At 38.1% G+C, this 23,697-nt stretch overlaps 1 protein-coding gene across 1 annotated transcript in view; it reads right to left on the bottom strand.

Moving 5' to 3' along the window:
- Positions 1–4,159: 4,159 nt before the first annotated feature.
- The window catches only part of CNTN1 (contactin 1), a gene marked incomplete at its 3' end in the record, with an annotated part of 83,545 nt that continues 64,007 nt past the window's right edge, over positions 4,160–23,697 (bottom strand). Inside the window, exons 16-21 of the mRNA XM_019474046.1 lie at positions 22,155–22,225; positions 17,013–17,247; positions 13,277–13,380; positions 6,811–6,997; positions 5,447–5,559; positions 4,160–4,316 (exon numbers count right to left, since the gene is read on the bottom strand). Of these exons, the coding sequence (XP_019329591.1) occupies positions 4,160–4,316; positions 5,447–5,559; positions 6,811–6,997; positions 13,277–13,380; positions 17,013–17,247; positions 22,155–22,225 (867 nt within the window). The remainder of the gene's footprint in view (positions 4,317–5,446; positions 5,560–6,810; positions 6,998–13,276; positions 13,381–17,012; positions 17,248–22,154; positions 22,226–23,697) is intronic.

The following is a 23,697-nucleotide window of genomic DNA, read 5'->3' as shown; positions in this document are numbered from 1 at the left end:
TCAACTGGTTGTTGTATCTCAAGAATGACTTTTAAATTGTGTAGCGCATTAATTTACTATAATGGCCTTGAAAAATATCCCCAAACCCCTAACTGTACAACAGGCACTGGCCAATAAAATATAACAGTTCATGACTGTATTTTACACTGATTATAGCTGTATGATGAAATGCAGCTCAGCATATACACAGTGAGTGATTTTATGATAGGCACTTATATTTCAAGATGTTCACTAAAACGAAATGCATGTGAGATGGCTGTGTTTGGTAAACTTCCTTTAGATCATTCTCAACTAAAACACTGTACCCCACAGGAAGCTGACTGGTTATATGAGAGCAAAGTTGCTGCAGGACGTTTGCCTCCCTCTTCAGCATGTGTCTGGGTTTTCTGTGAGAAGGAAGAGGATGAGGAAAACATAAAAGATAGTTTCTCCATTAGACAAGGGGTTGAGCTAGAAACAACATATATTTCTAGTTTCTTTTACATTTGACTTTCAAATGTAACTTTTGTTAGTTCAAACGTGCCGTATTTTTAATACCTAAGTTAAGACCTCAGGGCCAGTCCGGGTTCCTGAACTAGATGTTCTTGTACTTAAACCTAATTCAGACTTAATTCAGCAAGTGCTAAGAATTGCTCAGAGTACATCTACAATAGGCTGACAACACGGTCAACACAGCAACAGCAGCCACACAAAGCAAGGAAATGGTTTTGGTTTGCAAAAGGGTGCAATTCATATGCCTGAAATATAGGCCAAAAGATGTCTTCTGATGTCCTGTCTGGCCTCCTGTTGCTGATCCAGAAGACCTCAGGTCGCCTGTAGATCATGTCATGCCTGCCAGCATTGCGTGGATGTCCCTGGTAATCTGGGGCATCTCAAATGCTGCAGGCTTTGTTTAAGCTTCTTGAAATTACATGCTAGATGACAACTGATTATAATGGGAGCTTAGACACCTAACTCAGGTGAATTATGTAGACTACTTTGGATTTGATACCCAATGAACAACAGGAAAACACCAATCTGGAAGACATATAGGTTTTCTAGACATTCCTCTTTCTTCGGTGCAGCCTTCCAGTTTGCTTAAGATTTGGTCATGCCTGGTCAGCATCCACGCTATTTTGAACCCCTGCCCTAGTTGCTTAAATCTCCCCATTTGCTTATGCAGGAAATTAATTTGGTTTGCAAACTCTAGAATCAGATGCCTAAAGGTCAAGTAAGGCAATGGTCCTCTCTGAATCTGATAAGATGCCTTACATTTTGCCTTAGCTATTGTTTACATCTCTCTGTAAATACGTAAGTTCCATTTTGGCCAGCTGACCACAAGAACACACATTCCTATCAAACTAGGTCTTCTTTTCTTTGCAAGTGTCTGAGAAAAATCATCATTATTTAAAAGCTTCTTATCACTCTATCACCCTTTTTGGGCAATTATTCTAAACCCTGTTGCACTACTGGAGAATTTCCTTAAGAATAAAAATTAGCAGACATAATTTGCCATGTGTAGGTGTTAAAACTACACCTTCATTCTGCTCTTTGGAAAAAGCATGGTTTGAGCCCAGAAATAGCCTGAAATGCTTGCCCAATTCTCTATATAGTGTGTATTCCAAAGAGATTACCCTGCCTTTTGTCTCCTTTTCAATCTCCTTTCCTAAACTGAGTCTAGGGAAAGCTGTCTTTATCTAGGCCACCAGAGGCACAGTCCCTCTCTGTCTAGCTGGGGTATGGTAGAAGTTGTGGCTGAAAACTTGGCTGCAGTGTGGAAGACAGAGCAATACAAAACTCTGCAACTAGCATTTATAGAGTGCTAACTCTCCCAGAGGTGCTAACTCTGTATGGGCATGCTTGGGGCAGGCCTCACTGGCAAGACTGATCAGCTTGCGCTCAACGTTGTACCGACATGATGGTTCTGCTTCCAGCGTGGGAAGTAATCTGTCTGCTGCTACCTAAAGGGTCTTTGCACCACACTGATGATAGATGATAATATATGTATGATAAATATAAAAATGACCTAAGACATGTCCTAAAGGTAGCAGTTGCTTCAATTGCTATTGTAATTCATAAAATATGTTAAAAGTGATTCACCCAGAGTGTGATAATATAATGCAATGTATTACAGCTTTTGCAAAGTGGTTGACTTAGTACCCCAAGACATTCTCATAGAAAAAGGTACACACAATTAACAGAGTGTATGCTAAATGGATTAAGAATTCAGTCAATGGCAGATTTCAAGACACAGTTATTGAAGAATGGTCACTGAATTTCTAGTGTAATTCCACAGTGAACAGTAATAGACTGAACACAATCCAATAATTTTCATCAAAACCAGAAGCAAACAGCTAAGGAACTGTGTACATGAACCAAAATGGCAAAGTAGTAAAGAGTGATGACAACAACACATTCATACAGAAATCCAGACAGCATGGGAACTTAAGCCATTCAAACCAACGGTGCTTCGTCATAGCCACATGCAAAATTATACACTAAGGAAAAAAGAGACATGCCACAGAGATCAGGATGGGACACTGTATCCTGGAAAGCAAGGACTCCAGGAGGATTTAGAGCCGGTGTTGGACAGACAAGATGAACACCATTTTATAGCCCAGTGCAAGGAAATAAATGGCTAATGAAAGCCTTTCATGAATAGTGCTGGGAGTAGTAAGTGTAACTCTGCAGACAGCAGAGTTGAAACACTGCATATAGTTATAGTGTCTACAGTCCTAAAGGAATTCTCAGAAGTTGGAGAGGTGAAGAGAAGAGCTGTCGAAATTATTTAAGACGTGAAGAAAATGTTATCACAGAGAAATTCAAGGTGCTCAGTCTGTTTAGCATTTGATCAGTCACTTGACTGATATATATGCATTTCTTAATGGGGAGAACATATCAGGCACAAAAAGACTCTTTAATCTAGACAAAGGTTATAAAAGGAAACAATGGCCAGACCCCAAAACCAGATAAATATAGATTAAAAATTAGGCAAAAAAAATGTCAACAATACAGGTGATTAATCATGAGAACAAAGTATCCGAGAGGATCTTTGTTCCATCCAGAGGATGGGTCCTCCACCTCTAGATTCCATTTGATCAAGACTGGAATAGATGCTTCACACAAACAAAAATGGTGTTCATACAAACAAAAACAATACCCATGAGTTCACACTAGCTGATATGTCCGTATTATTGAAAACCAGCAGATCGGAGGTCCACTCCTTCAGGAATGGGCAGCTTTTCTCACAGTGCACAGATAATATAGCGTAGGCATTGCTTTTTTTAAAAGACACAATAATGGTTGCATTGACTATGTGACAAGATACTGTTGATGTTTAATCCTTACTATTCCCCAAGTTCATTTTTTAATTAAAAAGACAAGAATACAATGACAGTGTTTAAATCATAACCTTGCAAAGACACTATCCAAGTCCTTGATGTTTATTCATATGTTCTACTTCATACACTGTGCGCTAAGGCACTACTTAAATTACAAAACTAACAAGAAACAGATGTGCAGACCATGTCTGAGTTCGTAGATAGAATCAACACTGAGTAGAAGTTGAATCAGCCTGATCCACGCAAGCTCCCTTCCCCTCTTTACAAATCATCCAGACCACTCTCAACCTGAGCATGCTGCATTTCTCATTGCTTATTCATCTGCATGTGCCACAGCTTCCCTTGTCTCCCGAAAAGTGGAACTTCCCTAGCAATTGGTCTGTGGACCACTGTGGACAACCTACTTTTCTTTGTTACTTTCTCTCTTAGTGGCAGTTGACAAAGGAATGAGATACAGAGGCAACAGGTACTAGGAACTATAGGATTATTGCAAGCTGACATCTTGAGCCTGAGGCCTGCACCATGTAGTTACGCTTATAGGACACTACTAAAAGTGGTAGCCTAACTGGGGGCACCAGTAGAAACAGTTTGATTTTTAGAAGATTGGCAGTGCTTCCGGGATTGAGCTGGACTGCTGCTGAAGTGTCCTGTGTGCATTACGAGTCTTCAGAAAGATTTTAAGATAAACCCTAATTCTCAGTGCAGTCACTGCTGAAGAGCTACCTCTCCAATTTTGGATGGGAATGGTGTGCCCATCTCTGGATAGTGCGCAAGAGGAAAGTATTCAGTCCAAGATCTCCAAGGAGTGTGGGAAAGAAGAAAGGAAGTTATCTGCTCACCTGAAATTTTTATTTGAGCTACTTCTCCATCTCCTCCTTCACTGTGTGCTCGGACCTCAACAACATATTCACCATCACTGGGGACTGGGACCTCTATTGTGTGCTTTCCAGTTGAAAACAACTTGCCTTCATGTTGTCCATCTGGTCTATACAGTACCTAGGAAAGTCATAGTAAGTATAGTTACTGAAATGCTACATTTCCATGAAAACAGTTACTTATATACAGTGTGTAAATTAAAAAGTATTAGGTTTTCATTTATATATGAAACCTGTATATATCAAAACTTAGTGGCAGATACTACTTTTTCCATTTTTACGTAGGGCAAATTTAGACAGGTTGCTTTCTCATTGTTTTTCTGTTATAAAATTATGCCACCTTTTGAAAAATAATTTCAGCCCCTACATTCAAAATAAGCAATTAAATGATGAAGGATAATAATGCAGGGTGGCAATGAGCATCAAATAAAAATCTCAGAACTCAATTGGGCCTTCTGTAATAAGATTTATTACCATTTTCATAAATGAAACAATTATTAATTTTATTATGAACTCTCAGTGCTGTTATACTATTGCAAATTCGATGGTATATGTCTTGCGGGACCTTTAGAAAAGATCTCTACTCTTTCTGGAATCATCTCTGTGAAACGTTTTCAGCAATTCCCAGGAAGCAGTTCAACTCCTCAAGCAAAATTTGTACATGTAGAGCATGACACTAATTTTCTTACTATCAAGCAAGCAGCAAAGTTAAACAGGAATTAATTTTTTAAGCTTTCTATACAGCCTATAGTTAGTATATACACTTGCTCTAGTTATACAGTAATTGCATCTAACGAGGTTAAGTGTCCCTTCTCTTCCTCTACCTTCCCAGACCTTGTGTTCCAGGAACTGTAGTTCACATGGAGGTGGGAAAGGAAAGCTGGAACAATGCATACTGGTATAAGGAAAAACTATTAAAGTGTACATTTTTTTTCAGTGTTATTTTTAGCCAATAGACAATAAATGTAATCATATGGGAAACTAGGTTGCTTCAGTCACTGATCTAAAGTTTCCCATAAAATGGCTCACCACTCAAATGAATTTCAGTGCTCCAATGTTTTCTCATCATATCGACTAAGCCCACTGGCTTTTTCCTAAGCCTACTGGATGTCTGTGATCTCTGAGCATGAAACCTTCATCTTCAGCATGCAACTATGTTCAAGTCTGAGTAGGTACCAAAATTCAACACTGCCTATAAAATATACCTCATATAGTATACACAAAGATAAAAAATATTTTCATAGATCATACTTTGTATCCTTCAACTGCAGACTCATTTGACATTGCCTTCACATGATCCCAGGTGATGATGTACCTTGAACCAGATCTTACAGAACTGATAATTCTTGGACGTTGGCTTGGAGCTGAAAAGCAACATATGTATAATGTGCACATAAATGAGATTTCATAAACATTCAATGCCATTTTTATTAAGACATGTAAAAATGTAAAAAGGAAAATTATGGCTGACCTTTATATGATTAAAGGACAGTCTCTTTCCTAGAATGAATGCTACAGCTTCAGCCAGGCAATTTTGTACGGCTTGTGCAGTGGCTGCTTTGTGGGTTTGCCTTTCTGTGTTGCCAGAATGGATGTGGCCAACATTACCCTTCACTATGTTGCTGACCGTGTGTGTTTGCTGGCATGCAACTATAACTATGTTCAGAACCTCCCAGAAATGTGGCTTAAGTCATATTTATTCATTGAGATTAAATATTTAATTAACCATTTAAAGGCATTTCTACAGCATTTAACTCAGTAGAAATCAGAGTACCCCCCTGCAGAAACCATTAATTATATTTCACACAATAAGCTTATAAAAATGGGGTCTTCTTATTCAACACAATGAACCCTGCAGGTCCAAGTTGCACAATACACTATTTACTGACAGAAATCCTCAAATTAGTTGTACCTCTTTTTAGCCTATGTAAGTGTGTCTTAAATACACAAGATGGGCGCCACTGACCTGGTGGGGAGCTGGAGCACTTGCCCTGTGAAGGGAGGGTGAGAGAGCTGGGCTTGTTCACCCTGGAGAAGAGAGGGGTGAACAAGGGGAGGGGGCCCAAGAGCCACCTGTCTGTTCTTATAGGTTATTAAGAAGATGGAGCCAGGCTCTTCAAAATGGTGCACGGCAGGAGGATCACTGACAAAAGGTACAAACTTAATTAAAAGAAAGAAGCTCAGACTAGATGCTAGGAAAAACAGTCAGGGAGTGGAACAGGTTTCCCAGGGAGGGAGGTCATGCGGTCTCTATCCCTGGAGGTTTTCAAGACCCAACTGGATCAAGACCCTGAGCAACCCGGTCTGAGCTTGTAGCTGACCCTGCTTTGAGCAGAAGGTTGGACCTTCCAAGTCCCTTCCAGCCTGAATTATCCTATGAGACTATAATCTGTGTCTCCTTACCACCTTTTGTAAGATAGCCACATTGTTCACGGCAACAAAAGCGAAGAAGGAGAGCCTTGGTAGAACTTTTCAGACCAAGAACCAATACAACATAAAGGGAGAACATTGGGTATATGAATGAGAAGCCAAGTCTGAAGACATGATGGACATGATGCAACATGCAATAATGAAGTACATGACGTTATACATAACCTAATGCTCCATTTACTTACGTGCTTTCCTGGTAATAATATCGATGGTTCTACTGGGAGGTCCATAGCCTGCACTATTGAAGGCAGAAACATCTACATGGTAGCGAGTATTAGGCTTCAGGTTTTCCAGTTTGGTTGAATATTCTTGATTGCTCACTTGTACCCGCTGTGCAGCTGCTTCTTTATCATGAGCAGCCCAGTAACGAATCTGTAAGCAATCAAATTGAATTATTAAATTTAGCATATTTAGTAAAAAAGAAAGTTTATAAAAAATTACGTACGCTGGGTATTTCTATACTACATACCCTGGGTAATAAGCGAGCTCAAAGAAATCTAACAGCAGTAGCATGGAATGCCTGCTACAGGCTGTGATTTTAACCAAGTTGTATATAGACATAAAGAAATAGAAACAAATTCAGATTTTTATTATGAAACCTTTTCTCACAGTTGTTTAGCTTGTTCTCAGCTAAGATAATGGATAATGCCTTCAGAGAACAAGACTATTTTCTGCTTGCTGTTTTGTTTGAGCATTTTACTCTGAACTCTAATATTGTTTTCCTACACTAGTGTAGATTAAACTCTGCTAATGTTTTCACAATATTTTTTTTTAAATGTCTTACAAATTTAATCCTTTTGTACTTCTACCCAGGAAATGAGAAGTATTCAGTCATGTTATCTGTATGTGTGGGTCTAGATACGTGTACTTAACCATTTTCTAAAGTTTTTTGGCTAAATTCAATCAGATTTCATAGTACAATATGACATTTGTCAAAGTAGATGAGAAAGAACCTGAAAAAGCTTGAACTATGGGAAAAGCATCAATGTAAGTGTGTAACATCTTAAAATCCAAAGTCAATTAACTGTACATAGAAATTCTGTGAGGTTTTTTTTCCAAGAAATTGCTCCATTCTACTTTAATTCATTACACATTACAAAGCACCAGTTTAAAACAGAGTAATTCCTACGGAGTGATGCCATTCCATAGGTGTGTCACATACACAGGGTCCTATTCTGCATGGCCTTGTGAGATGGAAATGAGAGTAAAACACTGTCAGTCTCTGGGTTTTGTCTGGTTCATAGCCGTTTGCATAAGACTAAATTACCGCACTAACCTGAGAGAGTGGAAAGCCATGCCCATTACATTTTGGTTTTGAGTGTTTTTACTCTCAGCGTTTCTGCTCTGCTTCTGCTTGTCTTCGTAATGATTTTTGGGTATGCTACATGAGGACCTTTTAAAATCTTTTTAGGAAGAGGTTAATGTTGTTGGTAATTTCAGGCTCTAGGAAAAATCTTGCTTTGTAAGATTTGACTAGTGACATCAGGTATCCTGTTATTTTATCTTTTAAATAGCAACCACTTTAATCTTCTGTTCTGCTGACATAAGTTTTCCTTGGAAACTTCATTTAAGGAATAGGTTAGAAGAGCGGATAGTTTGTCAAGGTGTTAATATCATAGTTCTCCTCTTTAAAAATTATGGGCACAACCTTTGCTTGGCAACGCCTTATTTTCTCCTGTTCACATTTATATTAAAATGCTTGATAAAAACATTTGTTTTACCTCAGACCATGTACTGTGGCTGAACGAGGAGACATGCAGCAGAGGATTTCACTTTACCTACTTCAAATGTCTTTGGACATGTTAACAGTCAACATCACTACACAGAGGTTACTCACATTTAAATACTAAAGTCTTTTGTCAGAGTTTGTTGCCTCAGTCTTGCCCACCAGTGTTAGAGGTTACTCATACTCTGGTTATTATAAATGTGACAGTATCATAATGGCTTTTCTCATTCTTTCCTGGTGTAGAGAGAATCATATTGTATCTGCAGGCCAAACTGCCTCCCATTTTTAAATACAGCATGCATACCTGCCTTTCAGCAGGCATGAATGGGTAATTTTTAGTTATATAGATGTATGTCCTGCACAGTGTTTTGGAATTTTAATCCACTAGCATCCTAAACATCAGTTTACTGCAATTTAGGCACTCACGAATTTCCCACTTATGAAGGTGGCTATTTTACTGAGTCAACAGCTTTTGCCCAAAATGAGTGAGGAATGTGCACCCAATCCATCCTGCAGGCTTCTCCAGCAAGGTGGTAACCTCCACTTGATGAATGGTTTCAAACTGGTGTGGAACTGAGACTGTCACAGACATTTCAGCTGAAGGTCTGATTATGATCCTCAAGTCAGATTTTTTTTTTATATGATTATAATTAACAAACTGTTGTAGATTAGCTGCTGCTGTTGAATGCAACCAGCTGTATACCATAAGCTGCTAACTACAAGCGGCTGACTCAAGTGTGAGGGGCATGTCCATCAGGAGCTAGAGGACGTCATTTCTATCTCTGTCCCTAAGTTCAAACAAGTTTCTAGCCTGCAATAAAGGGATGTCTGTGAAGTTCTAGGTGGCCAAAAGTTTCTTAGCTACAACAGGACCAATGGTAGCTTTGTTTTTGATATTAACTGGCCGTTGAAGACTAATTAATTCATTTTTAGTATGTTCTATTATGTTAATTAAGTACCTGCTTTACCTAAAGATGGCAAACACACTTTATGGGAAGGTTTTGTTAATCATGGGGCATATGCTGGAAGCCTTTGCATACCTCTGACTTGCAAAACTTTCTACAATCTTACTAGTTCATTTGCACTACAGTGGTGCTAAGGGTGTAATATAACAAGTAATATATAGCATCAAACAAGACAAGCGAGAACAATGAATGAAAATGTAAATTACTTCACTGAGAGCATATTACATTTCAGGCAGAAGTAATATAATTTAAAAATTAAATTAAATTTAAATCCCAAATACTATTGTTCTTGGCAGCAATGTTGTGGACTTAACTAATCCTATACTGTGTGAGCTGTGCGTCACTCACTCAGAATGTTCTTCTTTACCTCTTAATTTAATATACAGTCATATCTACATATTTGGATCATTGTAACTACTCTTGGAAAAGAAGAAAATTGAAATAAGATGACTCTCTTGAGAGCTAAGAAAAAGTACTGTCTTCTTTACACTATCCCATCATTTCTCTTCTCACTTATTATTTAAATACTTTAAAAGTCTCTTGAAATAACTTGGAAATTTCTTTCACTCTCTTGCCTCTGTGGCAGTGATACCAGAATTAATTGCCCCATTGCTTCAAGATACCACATTTTCCCACTTTGCTCAGTAGTCCCTCTCTCTTTTTATTAAAGAGCTTGGATAATAACCCCGGACAGTCTGCTTTTTCCTGGTGCTCTGCATTTACCTTGTTAGGATAACCCATAGGTAATGAATCCCCAGGGGACACAGGAGGGTATTTCACCCTAGCTCTAGAGTTCGTTGTAGGCGATAAACCAGCAGTGATCTGTGGGAAAGGAATGCCTTAGCCATCATGAATTAGTGCAGCCCTCCATGCTGAAATCGGGGAAAAGCACTCTCTTTCATGGTCCTCTCCTCTATTCAAATTTTAATATACTGAAATACATCAGAAGCTGTTTCTGTAAGTGTCATGAAACAACAGCTCATATTCATGAAAGTTTTTCATAGGAGAGACATAAAACATACTTTACTCATATTAAGAAAGAATGCTAATAGCATACTTCAGTAAACAAGGGACAATGGTGGTGAGTAGTGATAAATTTGTTTAATAAAATAAACATGTATCTATTGCATAGAAGCGGCAGGAAATACAGATAGTGTCTTTGGTATTGCATGCACTGAAGAGCTGTGGCTTTTAGCAGGCTATTGAAAGAACTCGTAAATCTTAAATTCTCTATCTGGATGGAGATAGTTTTCATACTTTATCTCTTCTTTAAGTGTCAGCTGAAGATACTCCTCTGTAATGGCAAAATGTATCAGCTCACACTCATCACCATGAGGGCAGTCATCCTGACAGTATGCATTAGTGTCAAGAAAATCTGACTCCTCCTGGTGTGAAAAGTGTTGTGTCACAGGTGAAATACCTTCAGGTACTTTGCTCAGGGTACTCCCACCTCTTAAACTTTAGCATTTAAAAGGTCAATTATGCAATTTTCAGGTAATAATAAAGACCAAAATGAAACTGAGAAGGTGTTCTGGTGAATGAGGGATTTTGCTAACCTGGGTTACAGCTCAGCAGTAATTAAATAAATTTTGGAATATTTCCTGATGCCTATAGAGAGAGAGCCTTCCAGACATATCCATTGGAATTTTATAATGTAGTTTGAGTGCTTCTTCCCCCACAACTTGTAACTTCACAAAAGCTATCTACAGCCTTGACCTTCCAGAAGAGCCCTCTATTTTTGCCCTGTCCCATGGCTCCTTCAGGACTGACGGGAGATGTGATCTTCAGGAGCACAAGACTTTCTTTTTGCCCTCAGTGTAGAAGCACAGGCTTGCCCTTTGCTGCTTTCCCCACTGCTAGTATGGGGCTGGTTTGCTCTAGAGAAAAAGATCTCAGAATTAACACCTTACTGACCTCCATGGGGCAGTAATTCATGCCTATCAGCCTGTTTATTGTGTACCCAGATGGGAACTTTTTTCCACAGTCCTGATAACTAGAAGGCTACTTTAGAAAAAGAGAAAAAAAGAGAAGAAATTCATTCTAATGCCACTGCTCACTTTACATATTCAAGCCACCCAGTTCATACCGGATTTGTGGAAGTGCGGTACTTCTCTAGGAACAAGTGGACAAAGTCACACGCCAGCTATCAAAGTAAGGCCACACCCCACACCTCTATATTCTGTGTAAGAGCTCTCCACCCATTCCCAGGGTATCCCACCTTTCTTCAGAAGAGCAGTTACTCTCTTTTCAGCCCAAAGATCCTCCACGCTTCTTTCTGACTTTTTTCCTTTTTTCTATTGACTGTTCCATGCATCCTGTTCTTTCCTGCTGAATCCTCTCCCTTCCCTTCTTTCCCTGATGTCCCCAACAGCAATTCAGATGGCTTTATGTAAAATAACGTAAAATTTAAAAAACGGCCAAAAGTGGGTTGCCTATGGGAATGTTCTCCCACAAAGTTCTTTCCCTATTCATCCTCACCCCTCCAGCCTTCCTACTCCCTTCCCCATTACAACTCTCAGCATCCAGTCATGCTTTATCACCACTGCAATCCCAGCCTCTCCAGTGCTCTCCTTGTTGCTGCTCTCTCCACACCCCTACAAGTCCCCTGGTGTGTGCCTGATGAGTGTCTGTTCTGCTTATTCAGGGTGCACAGGCTTCGTGCCCAATTTCTGTGCAGACTGTCCAGCTTGGGAGTGCAACACTGCTATGTGGCTGGCTGGTCTGAGCTCACAGATCTGGGCACTCCACCCAGCTCTCAGTTACGACCATGAACTTGTCTATCCTATTCTAGTTGCACAATACCCATGAAACACCAAACCAGTGGGCTGCTTTAGTAAATTAGGTGTTACCGTTGATGTCAGTGTCTTAATTTCAAACCCCAGTGTCCTCTGCTTGTAATTTTAAAACTTTATGTGTGTACTGTGTAGAACTGGGCTTTATATGGGACACTATGCTAGTTCCTATTGAGATCTTCGCTATGATCTTGTTACAGTATCCCAAAAGTATTACATAAATCTCATGGAGACAGAAACAGAGATCAGGAAATATAGAAACATTTACTACTAATTAAAAGAACATTTATTCATAAATTTCAGTCATAAAAATACATTCTATGAGATTACTCCACATTTGTATGTGCTCACTTTGGAGCACAGAGGCTACCATCAAGCAGCCAACAACTTAAATCATGTAGGAAGTCCCTAACAAACTAAGGCCCAAATCCCTATTTTGGGGTGCAGCCAAAGTAAGCCGGCTGTACACTGCAGAGTTCATCAGCATCCACTGTGCATGGATGATGTTAAGACTTCCCTGCTGGAGTACTACGCGGCCATTTCTGGTTGCACCCATCCTGTGGCTGTTGTCATCTTTGTACAAGGACAAGAACAATTTTTACCGGTAGTACCACTTAGTCTTGGATGAGATGAACATACCTTGAAGCTCTTTTTCACGTGGAGAATAGAAACCATGAACAAAACATTGTTATCTTGCACAATAGCACTGTCTCTGTTATACGGGATTCTGGGCATTTGTCACCTGGTCCCACTTACTATTGGATTTCTGGGTGAATTATATTAATAACTGCTGAGAATTTAAATGACCCACGAGTTAGTTACAATTTCATGTCCATGTTGACAATTACACCCAAAACTTAACCTCAGTATGTTTTGAGAAGGTAGAGATAGGTATTCAATTACATAACACAAAGAGACAAGATTCATTTACGAAATAATGATGCCTTTTTTCAGTTGAATAGTGAGCACATACATTTGTTAGTGTTTTAGTAATGAGGTACATAGCACCAAAAATAATCTGTTTCTCAGGATATGAAATCTGTACAGCAAATGACAACTAAAGAGAAGTGAACTCTACGAGAGAGAATGCTAGAGTAGGAATTATCCTTGCATTTCACTACTGAAATTGAATGAATGAGAAGATATACAGTGTCACCTCTAAACTCACCTGATATCCTTCCACAGATTTATCAGAAACATGGTGCCAAGAAACAGACATTTCAGAAGATGACAAAACTTTTACACTCACATCTGTAGGTATTTCAGTTGGAGCTGGAAGATGAAACACATATTAAGCATCCAATCTCATCCAGCGATACTGTTATACTTGCTTGTATTTCGTATTATTTTCTTGGTATCAGGGGGCCAAGTGTGTTAGTCTTTAATCTGTTTTTACTTGAGTAAACCTTAAATTCAGTGATGATCTGTATGGGAAATGACTCTATAAAAACAAAGCAATGATTCTATTACTTGGCTCAGACTATGTATTTTTATGCTTCAACAGATTCCATGCTGAAATTTGTGTAAATTAGAAACAGGTTTTGATAAATAGAATGAAGCATCCAATGATCTTTTACTAAATTGGACAGCAGCTCACAGATTATGTACATCAGATTTTTTAAGCTAGCTACACACAAATATTCATGTGTATGTCACTTAGTCATTATGATACAAAGTTTTTATGAGACCAGATATTAGACATAGAGCTGGCCAGTGGCACATACAAACTTGAACACAGGTGCGAAATAGTCCAAGAACACCCTTCTATTAGGCCTACATCACAAAGTTGATTTTGTTTGTGTTCTTAGTTCTGGACACCAGCCAATGCAGAATACAGACCATTATAATGTGGTATGCTTTTATTCAGGGCTTAGAATATTAAGTTCTAGTTTAATTATAAGAAGCTGTTAATTTCACTGTTGCTTGCATTTTAAGTGAGGTAAGGATTTTAAAAAGGCATAAACTTAGCAAAGTCTATAAAACATAAAGTTTTCCAAGCTAAGAACAGTTCTCTGTCGCGAATCTTTTGAAACAAGTTGCAACAGACAGGCATGGCAGCCTGAGCTGAGGAAAGCTTTCATATACCTAATCTTCCAACTGGGCATCCAGTCAACTATGCATCAAAACAGCCACTGTTAAGAAAAAAACCAGTTACATCTCTCATGAAAAGTATCCTAGGTAACAAAATAATCTTATATGCAAAGTTACCTTTTGTAATTGTCTTTCAATGACTGTTAATAATGCAAATGTATAATTAAATAATGATACATTATTGCAAAATTGTTTTCACAATGACAGGAATTTAGATAAGCAAGCGGCCTGTGCACTCATTACTAGCAATCATTACTCGCTACTAGCAATGGCAGATATGACTAGTAGTTGTCAGATATGGAACTTGGCTTAAAACACGTGGGAACACAGAAATTCCCCAGTCACTAAAGTGGATAAAGATGCCCACAGTTATAACTAGACACACATAGATATATTACAAAATACACAACTTAGTGGAAATGCTGTCATTATATTTATGTATGTATGGAATATTGTACAACCATATTGCTTTAAAATCTCACTAATACCTTTGAGAAGTTGTGTTGTCTGATGGTAGTAATATCGCTTGCTGATTCAGAGGTACAGAAGTACAGGTGGGATAGATGTGATCATCTAATCTATTTCCAAATCACTGTCAGATTCTTCTCCATTGTATCAATTACAGAATTTGCCAAAATGTTTCATACTGAAAAGTTCCAACTGCCAGGGATTTTGCTGATACAATACTCTAAACAAAATTTCATCTGCTTATGCTTGTTTATGACCTCCAAATAATTTATATCCCTATTTGGCATTTATGTTCTCTAAATATTTTGCAGTCTCTCTTGAGCCAGAAAGATGACATCAGCTGCTTTTCTCCAGACTTCTAATTCAGTAATTCTACCAACAAAAGAAGCAATCATGCGGGCCTCACAGTATGTTCACTTCACTGAAAACACAGTGGTCATCACACAATTATCTTCTAAGCGTAACTATACAAAGTTAAGGCTGAGAGTCAGTAAGCACGCTACAAGGTACTGAGGTGACTTTGTACAAGTCCTGATGCCAGCAGAAAACTCTGCAGAATGTTCTTTGGAATAACTTCCATTACACCTATTGGAAAAATTCCTTCTAACCCACCCTGAAGTTCCTGGATTTGATATGGTCAGTAGTCATGGTCATAGCTCTGCGCAGGAGCTGTGAGCCCTACTGGTAAGGTTTGGAGCACTGTGAATCTGACTGTTTTGGTGACTCTTGTGCTTGAAAGCAAAGAAAAGAAGTAGGTTCACTGAGCTTCTATTCCTTTTGCTGCCTGGATCTGGCATCACTTAACCACAAGTGTTTCTACCAAGTGTCTGGACTTTGCTAAAGTCTATGTTAGAACATCAGCAGCCACTGAAGTGACTTCTTTATCTGGAAGCTGGCACTACTGTACATTTGCTTTTCTTCTGTCTTTTGGAGCTGCTAGACTCTGCCATGTCTCTGAACTTAGAGAGCTATACAAACACACTCCCATCCCTGACGTGGTTAGTATAATCCTAACACAAATATGTGTGAGCTTATCAGTCAGCTGTTGATAATGTCTCTGAAAAAGGATGGATACTGAAATGTTATTTGGCAGATACAGCTTTTATTACACCATAGCTACTAACTCATTTACACAACTGCAAAAACAACCGTTCTGTTGCTGCAGCAGCTGTTGAAGATGATACCCTAAGGTATGCTTTTCTGTAAAAAAGGGTTAGTATTAACCTCTTCAGATAGTTAAGTGTTGCTAGCTTGAATCCTGAACCATTGTAAGAAACAAAAGGACTATTTTATCTTTTCTCGGTGTGTGGGCAATTTGTGTGCAAAGTTCCCATTAGTGCTAATGGGAATCATGAACATAAATCTCCCATAAAGTACACAGAGTAAAGAACAGAGTCGGAAGTGTGAGAATGTGGCCTTGTTATCATATCCCTCCTCTTGGCTGTTTGGTCTGGATCTGTTGACTTTGTGAAGGAGATTCTGCTCTATGGAAAGAAAAATATAAGCAATTCTTCTTTGGGTTTCTGGCAGAAATTAATAAACCGTATTTTTTTAAAACAGACTTGAGTGATTATGTTGCAATTAGGTTGTTGTATATATTTCTTCTGATTTAAGGTAAACCTTCTTCTAGTGCTTTCTCTCTCCTGCTAAGTTTGGAAATGTCATTTAAACTTGAATCCTAAAGATCACAGCATGTGAAATAATTCCAGCAAGAATTAAGAAAAAGATTTTAGTGAAATGCCAAAGAGGTTTTCATTAAATTATTCACTTGATAGCTCTAACATCGAAACCAGAATAAAGAATGTGGCAGGGAAAATTTATATTAGACTCTAAACATGCTTGAAATATAACTAGATACAACTGAACTATCATTCCTTCACAAGTTTTGGGCTGAATTCTGATACTGATCTACTCGAATAATAGGTTTTAGTGTGGTCTGTTAAGAAGAAAAAACCCATACATATGTCAAATACATGTATTAAGATCACAGAGACATTGCTGGATAACGATGTAAATGTTTTAGGTAAGAAATATGAAGATCAGAATGTCTTTTTTTTTTAAAACTCTTAAATCTTTTAACAAGCTGTGTGAAAAATCTTGAATGCTTCTGTGTATTGCTCATTCAGACATCGAGTACAGCCAAGTACTCTGCTTCGCATAGAAAATAAAGTCTGAAGTTGTTTATTCAGAACAATTGCAAGTGTTTTGTGTGAGCAATACACACTCTCCTTGCTGAAGGTGTATGTTGCTATATTAATCGGTGTCAAGGACCAGGTTCTCTCTACTGATGTTGCAGGTGCTGATCTGGGCCCTCAGTGTAAAACTTATCTGGAACCTTTACTCACCATCTTGTGCTGAATAAATGACAGCAGTGAGACTGAATGGTCCATCCCCTTTGTTGTTAAAAGCTTTCACTTTTACTTGATACTGGGTTGAAGGTGGCATTGATTCATCCTTGTGGACATACCGGCCAATTTCAGGATTAGTAACTGTAACTCTTCTCCATTCTTTCTCACCAAACGGCTTGAAAGCCACTATATAACCAAAGTTATTGCCATAGTGGTATTCTCTTGATAAAGGCTAAAGAGGCAAAAGATAAAACATTACTTTTTGTAGCCAACTAAACAAATGGATCTCTAATTAAATATAAATAACACAGAAAGCATCGATAGGCGCATTGTAAAAACACTGAAATAAAGTTCCATTTTCTCCTGGTTTGCTTCTATGGTTCCCGCCCCCCCCTTAAAAATACACCATCTTCCTTTAAAAATACACCATCTTCATTATGCAGATCTGCAGTAGTAGTGTATCTGCTACTAAAGCATTTTAAGATCTTGTTCCTCATCCAAACTCAGTGCAAAACACATCATGTTATCTCCTACAGAAAGAAAACAAGAATGATTGTGTACTAAAACTGTTGTCAGCTGTAGCTAGCAAAAAAGGCTTTCTTAAGGAGCAAGTGATAGTAGATATGTAACACAGACACACTATGCAAGTATATGGGTTCATGTGCGTGTGTGGAGATAGATGTTCTTGTGAAACAGAGAGAAGAGAAAATTTACATGGCTGGCCTAAATTATATTAATTTACCTAAAGTTGGTCACCTAGGCAAATTGCATAGCTGATGAAGAGAGATGGTCATATTCAAAGAATGATTCCTCCTACCACTTTTCACTGATGATGGAGGGGGTCCAGTTGCTGGTTTAGACTATCTACCTAGCTTCTCACTGGTAAAAGTTTAAGTGAAACGACACCCACTTTCAGCATGAGCATTAAAGGTACCTATCCAAAATATTTCTTAAAACTGTAGCTGATTTCCTATACCTAGGAATATTGGAAAATACAAAATTACAGAAGACCGTCTGCTATAATGGATTTTGCTTCATTTACCAAAGCTTTACATTCAGTGATCCCTCCTCAGTCCATGGAGCCTTTACCACGAGTATTAGACAGTGCACCCAACGGGCCAAAATCATGTCATTCATCAGTGCATCTGAAGGCTGACCAGAAGCATCCTTTCAAAATAAACTTTCCGCATCACCTTTTCCCATACTGTAAACCACACAGAGATGAAACAGCTTATCTTGAGGCAATGGTCCTGGAGCAGTGCAACAGAGAGTAATTATTCTCCTTAGGTGTTTGCCCACTACTGTAGCACTTCAGCCAACATGTGTGGAGATATTCTGAGCAAGAATTTATGAAACTTACGTGTTAACAGTGGAACAAGCCAAAAAAAAACCCCAGCTTGCAAATTTTGATGTTCATATTTGTTTGAAGCTAGAATGGAACTCCAAAGATTCTCTGAGAAAGAAAATTCTGGTGAAAACTCACCGAATTTTTGGAACAACAGAAACATTTAAGTTTTGACTTCAGAAACATAACACATGGATTAGAACACTAGTATACATAATACAACAAGAAAAAAATTAAGGCAAACACAGATGTCGGAACTCAGAATTTGAAAAATGTCTGATAAGGACGTATGAACAATGATGGAACTTCTTTTCTTCATGACAAAGCTTCCAAGAGAAATGTACAGAATCAGACCAGAGGCTTGGACTTCTGACTTTACTCAGCTTAAGGTTAACTGACCCCTGCCCTGGGTGTGCCAGCTATCAGATCCCACTGCATGCCATTTTCTCTGTTGCTGCTGTAAAGTTTCACCACTCTGCAACATCAGTGCTAAAGTTACAAGAATAACAATACAGCAATATTAAAAGCAGGCAGCCTTCAGCTGGCTGAGGACAGAAAGCTGGTTCTAGATGAAGCTCCCTAGACACCAGTGCTTCAGCATAGGATCATCACTGGATACAGGCAGGGGATATTTGGTCTCTAGTTGTGACATTAACCACAAGCCACCAGGCAAAGACTCTACCTACAAATCAGCTATGAAAATAAAAAAAAAAAAACCTAGATAATCTATTTTATGTGCTTAATTTTTTTGTGTTTCAGGCATATTCTGAGTGTACCTATTGGATGAGGCATAACTCATGTCTTAGCTTATTTTCTATTTCAGGTCTGACTGGACATCAGGTGAAAATTGGATACCTAGTTTCCTGAAACAGCTAACGCACCTTCATGTACCTAAGTTTAAATTCATAGGCAACCTTGCAATTCAAAAAGTAGAAGACTTCAGGGACTGGGTCACCTTCAATAGCTTGTCTTCTGAATCTATCATTGTATGTAGCTGCTTAAAATAAACCAGAATCATATCTCATATGACAAAGTAAGCAGCCTGGATACAGCCCTAGTCTCAGAATGATTTTCAGCCAGAGCAAACTTTAGAAAGCCAGGACTGGCATTTAAAAATTATATTCTGGAAGGTCTTAAATAAAATGTTAAAAGCAGCTTGCCCTCCAATGGCTGCACATAATAAGTAGGTATAAGTAGCTGAATAGTTTGTAGTATCCACTAAAAACTTTGAAAAAGAAAACGGAAGAGGGAAAGACAAATGGCAAAAAATGAGGAAGAATGGGCACGCCACTCCTAGCTCTCTTTCTCAGTTCTTTCAAAACAAGACTCAGAAGAGCTTTGATTGCATCTCTGGCTGTCTCATTCAACGTGGGCTTATGAATCATAGCAAAAGCTGAAAGGGGGTTGGCAGCAACATGTGAACCTGCCATACATTTTGTTCTTCTCTTCTTAATTAAGGACTATTTTGAGGAGCATATGCAAATGTCAGCACATTTGGGGGAATCAATATACACCTTTATCTTAGCCTTACAGATAGATATATTGTTGTCTGTCAGACAGGCTCCGTAAATCTAATGCCTCTTTTCAAAAGCGCTTGCTAGACATAGTAGTGGAAAATTCTTGGGAAGTAAATATTTGAAGCCATGCTTAATTTGTCTGACTAAATGAGCTACTCTTTACAGAACAGATGTAAAAAGCATGACATTAGGTAAGAGAAATAATTGGAATATAAATCTACTTGGGCGTATAGGAAAGACTGAAATGATCTTGTACTTCAGATCTTGCATTAGTCACTATTCTCCTGGTCAAAATTTTCTTTTTTTTGTTTGGTCACAGCCAAGTTTTCACTGTATTGAAAATGCCATGAGTATGGGTCTTTACATGCAATGCAAGAAGTAGCTCTGTAGTTTGTTAAAGTTTTTATAAGACAGCATTTGTGAAGAAATAATTAAATAATCTAGGTCTTGTGCAACTGTCCATTGCATGTGTTCTTATTTGACTTCTGCTCTTCAATTAGGATACATCTACTTCCTAACCTGTTGTTAGTGGAACTAAGAAATAACCTTTTCAATATATTTTAACAGAAGTGTAGATCTTCCTTTTTCAGAAACTTAGAAATTTTTTCTTTAGGTAAATTCATTGCTAAAATACTTAGGAAGACTGAATAAATATTTTGAACTGAATTAAAAAAAACCCAAGAAACCAAAAACCAGGAAAGCCCAAAAGTGCTAGCCCAAACATGTGGCTGACTATTTGTGTCATACTTGAGAACTTTTCCAAAGAGGCATGATCAACCTTAAGTACAAAAAGAAGGAAACAGGCATATGAATTAAAATTTGTACGTTCATAAGGATGATCCCTATACAACAATGACAAAGTTGCTGTTGGAATTATGTCATCTTTATATTACTTCCCACAAGAGAAAGCACTCTTCATAGGGGTAAATAAGCTGCTACATCTGAAACAAACTATTCCCCAAAAGACACAAATGGTGTAATGTATCTTATGTGCCTCACAGCCTTATGAAGGTGAACAGAGAGGTCATTAGCAAGATAAACTTGGTAATTTCTTCAAGCATAACATTTAATCATCTTTCTTTGCCAGAGGTAATGCTTCTGTAACTCTTTTTGCTGGATACTGATAGGCTCTGACATGAACCAGATAGGCTTTTTTTTTGCTTTATTTATCCTCCCTAGCTTTCCCAAATACCCTTCAGAAGACTTCAACTCTCTCTTCCATGCAACTTTTGCCTACACAACAACTTTGCTTATAAATTCTTATCCTCTCTTATTCTGGGCTTTGCTTTCTTCCTATCTTCTTGTCTCTTTTCCCTTCTTCCCTGTTTTCAGAACCATTTTTTTCCCCACAGTATAGGTAAATTTTAAAAACCACTGCTTCAATACCAGAATGAAGACAGCATTTATATATATAGCTATATATGCAAGACTTTTTAAAGACAAAATATCATGGATTGAATACCTAGAGTACACGAGAGAGATGACATTTTCAAAAGACTGCTTACTGAAAAGCTTTTTTGATAACACTGTAATTTTTTGAACTTTTCATTCCATTATTTTTGTGATTAACATTTTATCTCTGTCCCTTTCCCCTTTTATTGTTTTGCTTAATATATAATCATTCAAGAAAAATTAATGGCTTGGAGGAAAAGAACAACATCAGTATATGGATATCAATGAATGGCTAAATTGTGGTATGAGGCAACATTGTTTTGTGTTACCAGTCACATTAGCATAAAATAAAACTTATAAAATGTCAATATACAAGAATTTCCTTAAAACTCCAGTTAATAATTATGACAGGCTAGTTTATAGAATGGCAATGTATTTTCTTTTTTTTAAATAATGCTTGTAAATCTGTGCACAGCACATTACAGTCATAATTAAGATGTTATACTTTTAGTTGTAATAATCAAATCTGCATGCTATTCAGATTGTAACTTCAAAAAGGGCTCGAAGAAAGATACAATATGCAGAATTTTCAGATGCAGTTACATCAATGCATTATCATAGTCAGTATGTGTTTCAATCTCTTTGAAACATACTCAGAGAATGTTTTAGATCATATTTTAGAAACGTCCAATACATAAACATCTAAACTATCATCTTCCTCATTCCTTTTTACATATTTTTATGAGAAAAGTCTGAAAACCTATATATATTGTGTACAAATCATGCTCTCAGAGGAGCCAGTGCCAAACCATCCATGGGTTTCAGGAGGAGCAAGATCAGACACAAGGAAGTATAGGTTTCATGCCATCTCAGTGCAATACCTACCATCCATGTTATTGTCAGCTCTCGATTGCTTCCCCCCCCTCCTCCGACATCAGAAGGAGCCACATTAGGAGCTAGAAAAATAGAACAGACAAGAAAAATTACTACAAAGTATGCAGTCAGTACTATTTACTAGTCTTTTTACCAGCAGGGCCAATGAGCACACGTGGCACACACAATTAAAACAATGATAGTCTGTAATAGCTGTGAGAGTCTGTGATCTTGCCAAGACTAATGTACAGCTACTGCTGCAGGAAACATGCCAGTTCTAACCATAGCTAGCAATCATTCTTCTTTTCAACCATACTCTCTATAAAGATTTAATTGAATATTCAGAAACAGAACACTCCTCATAGGTCTTAAGAGAAGCACCGTATATTGTTCTTGTGCTTCCTCAGATGTTGGTATGCCAAGGGCTCAAGCACCCAGGACTTGCACGTGTATTTGCCTTAACAGACTGTGATTAGTTCCATCTACTTCAATATATTTACTCACAATGTGTAATGTTAAATACATGGATATACCTTTGAAGCACTGGCATCCTAATCCTATTCTAGATTAGTGGCACGTGTCTTCTTGATTGGCATGTTCAGAATGGGTAGATGTTCAGAAGCGAAGCTGGCATAGCACTTAGTAATTTACTAATTGCATTTTACACTGATATTCTGTGTAATGAAATAAAATCTGTTGATCTATCATTAGTGCACAGCTGAGTGGTAAAGCAGGATACTCTCAAGGACTCCATTACAAATCAGTCCTGTATTCTCATTTCTGTAAGACTCTTTGTGCCAAGTGTGATGATTCTATTGCTATCCTCTACGGTGTTTGTGTGTTTATTTGCTGTCACTCAATACTAAGGACACTGAAAGTACCACTGAAAACTTAGGACATGATGGCCTACCTACAGTGCATTAAATGCATGCCCCAGGCAATCATGCATTAGCTACGTGCCCTAACTACATGAACATGTTCTTTGTGTTAAAAATTATTAAATGATCAGGCATTTTCTCCACTAATCAGTGAATGCACAAGATAGTAAGGGGATAGTTCCTAAGTGCTCTCCCACTATTTAAATAAGATGTTTGCTGAGGCCTTCTCTGAGGGTCAGCTGAGGAGAAACACAAGGCAAAGAAGAATTCATGTTTTCAGAAAGGATAAAAACACGTAACAATAAATTTGAAACTGAAATCAGCATTCAGTGCATGGTTTGCGTTATTTATTTGTGGCCTTCCAGAAAACAAATCAGTGGAGAATGAGACTAAACATACATACCGTGACAATGCAAGAGGAAGCTTGAACTTACTACTCGACCTTGTTATTACTGAAATACACAGTAGTCACACTATCTATTATAAGCATGTAACTTTAGTGCTAAGTTAGAAGCAGAGGTTTGCTAGCACGCTTAAGTAGTCAAAGAAGATACACAGGCTGCCAGAGAAGAGAAAAAAGACTGTCTAATGTCTTACAAATCACCTTTTTCAAGAGAATCTCCCTCATTCTCTCAACCGTTAAACCCATGTTTCTCTCTCCATTAAGACCAGGTTAC

Source organism: Aptenodytes forsteri, unplaced genomic scaffold (assembly GCF_000699145.1).
Source record: "Aptenodytes forsteri isolate BGI_AS27 unplaced genomic scaffold, ASM69914v1 Scaffold166, whole genome shotgun sequence".
NCBI lineage: Eukaryota > Metazoa > Chordata > Aves > Sphenisciformes > Spheniscidae > Aptenodytes > Aptenodytes forsteri.
The sequence above is the reverse complement of the archived record's forward strand: the minus strand, read 5'-3'. Positions and strand labels throughout refer to the sequence as shown.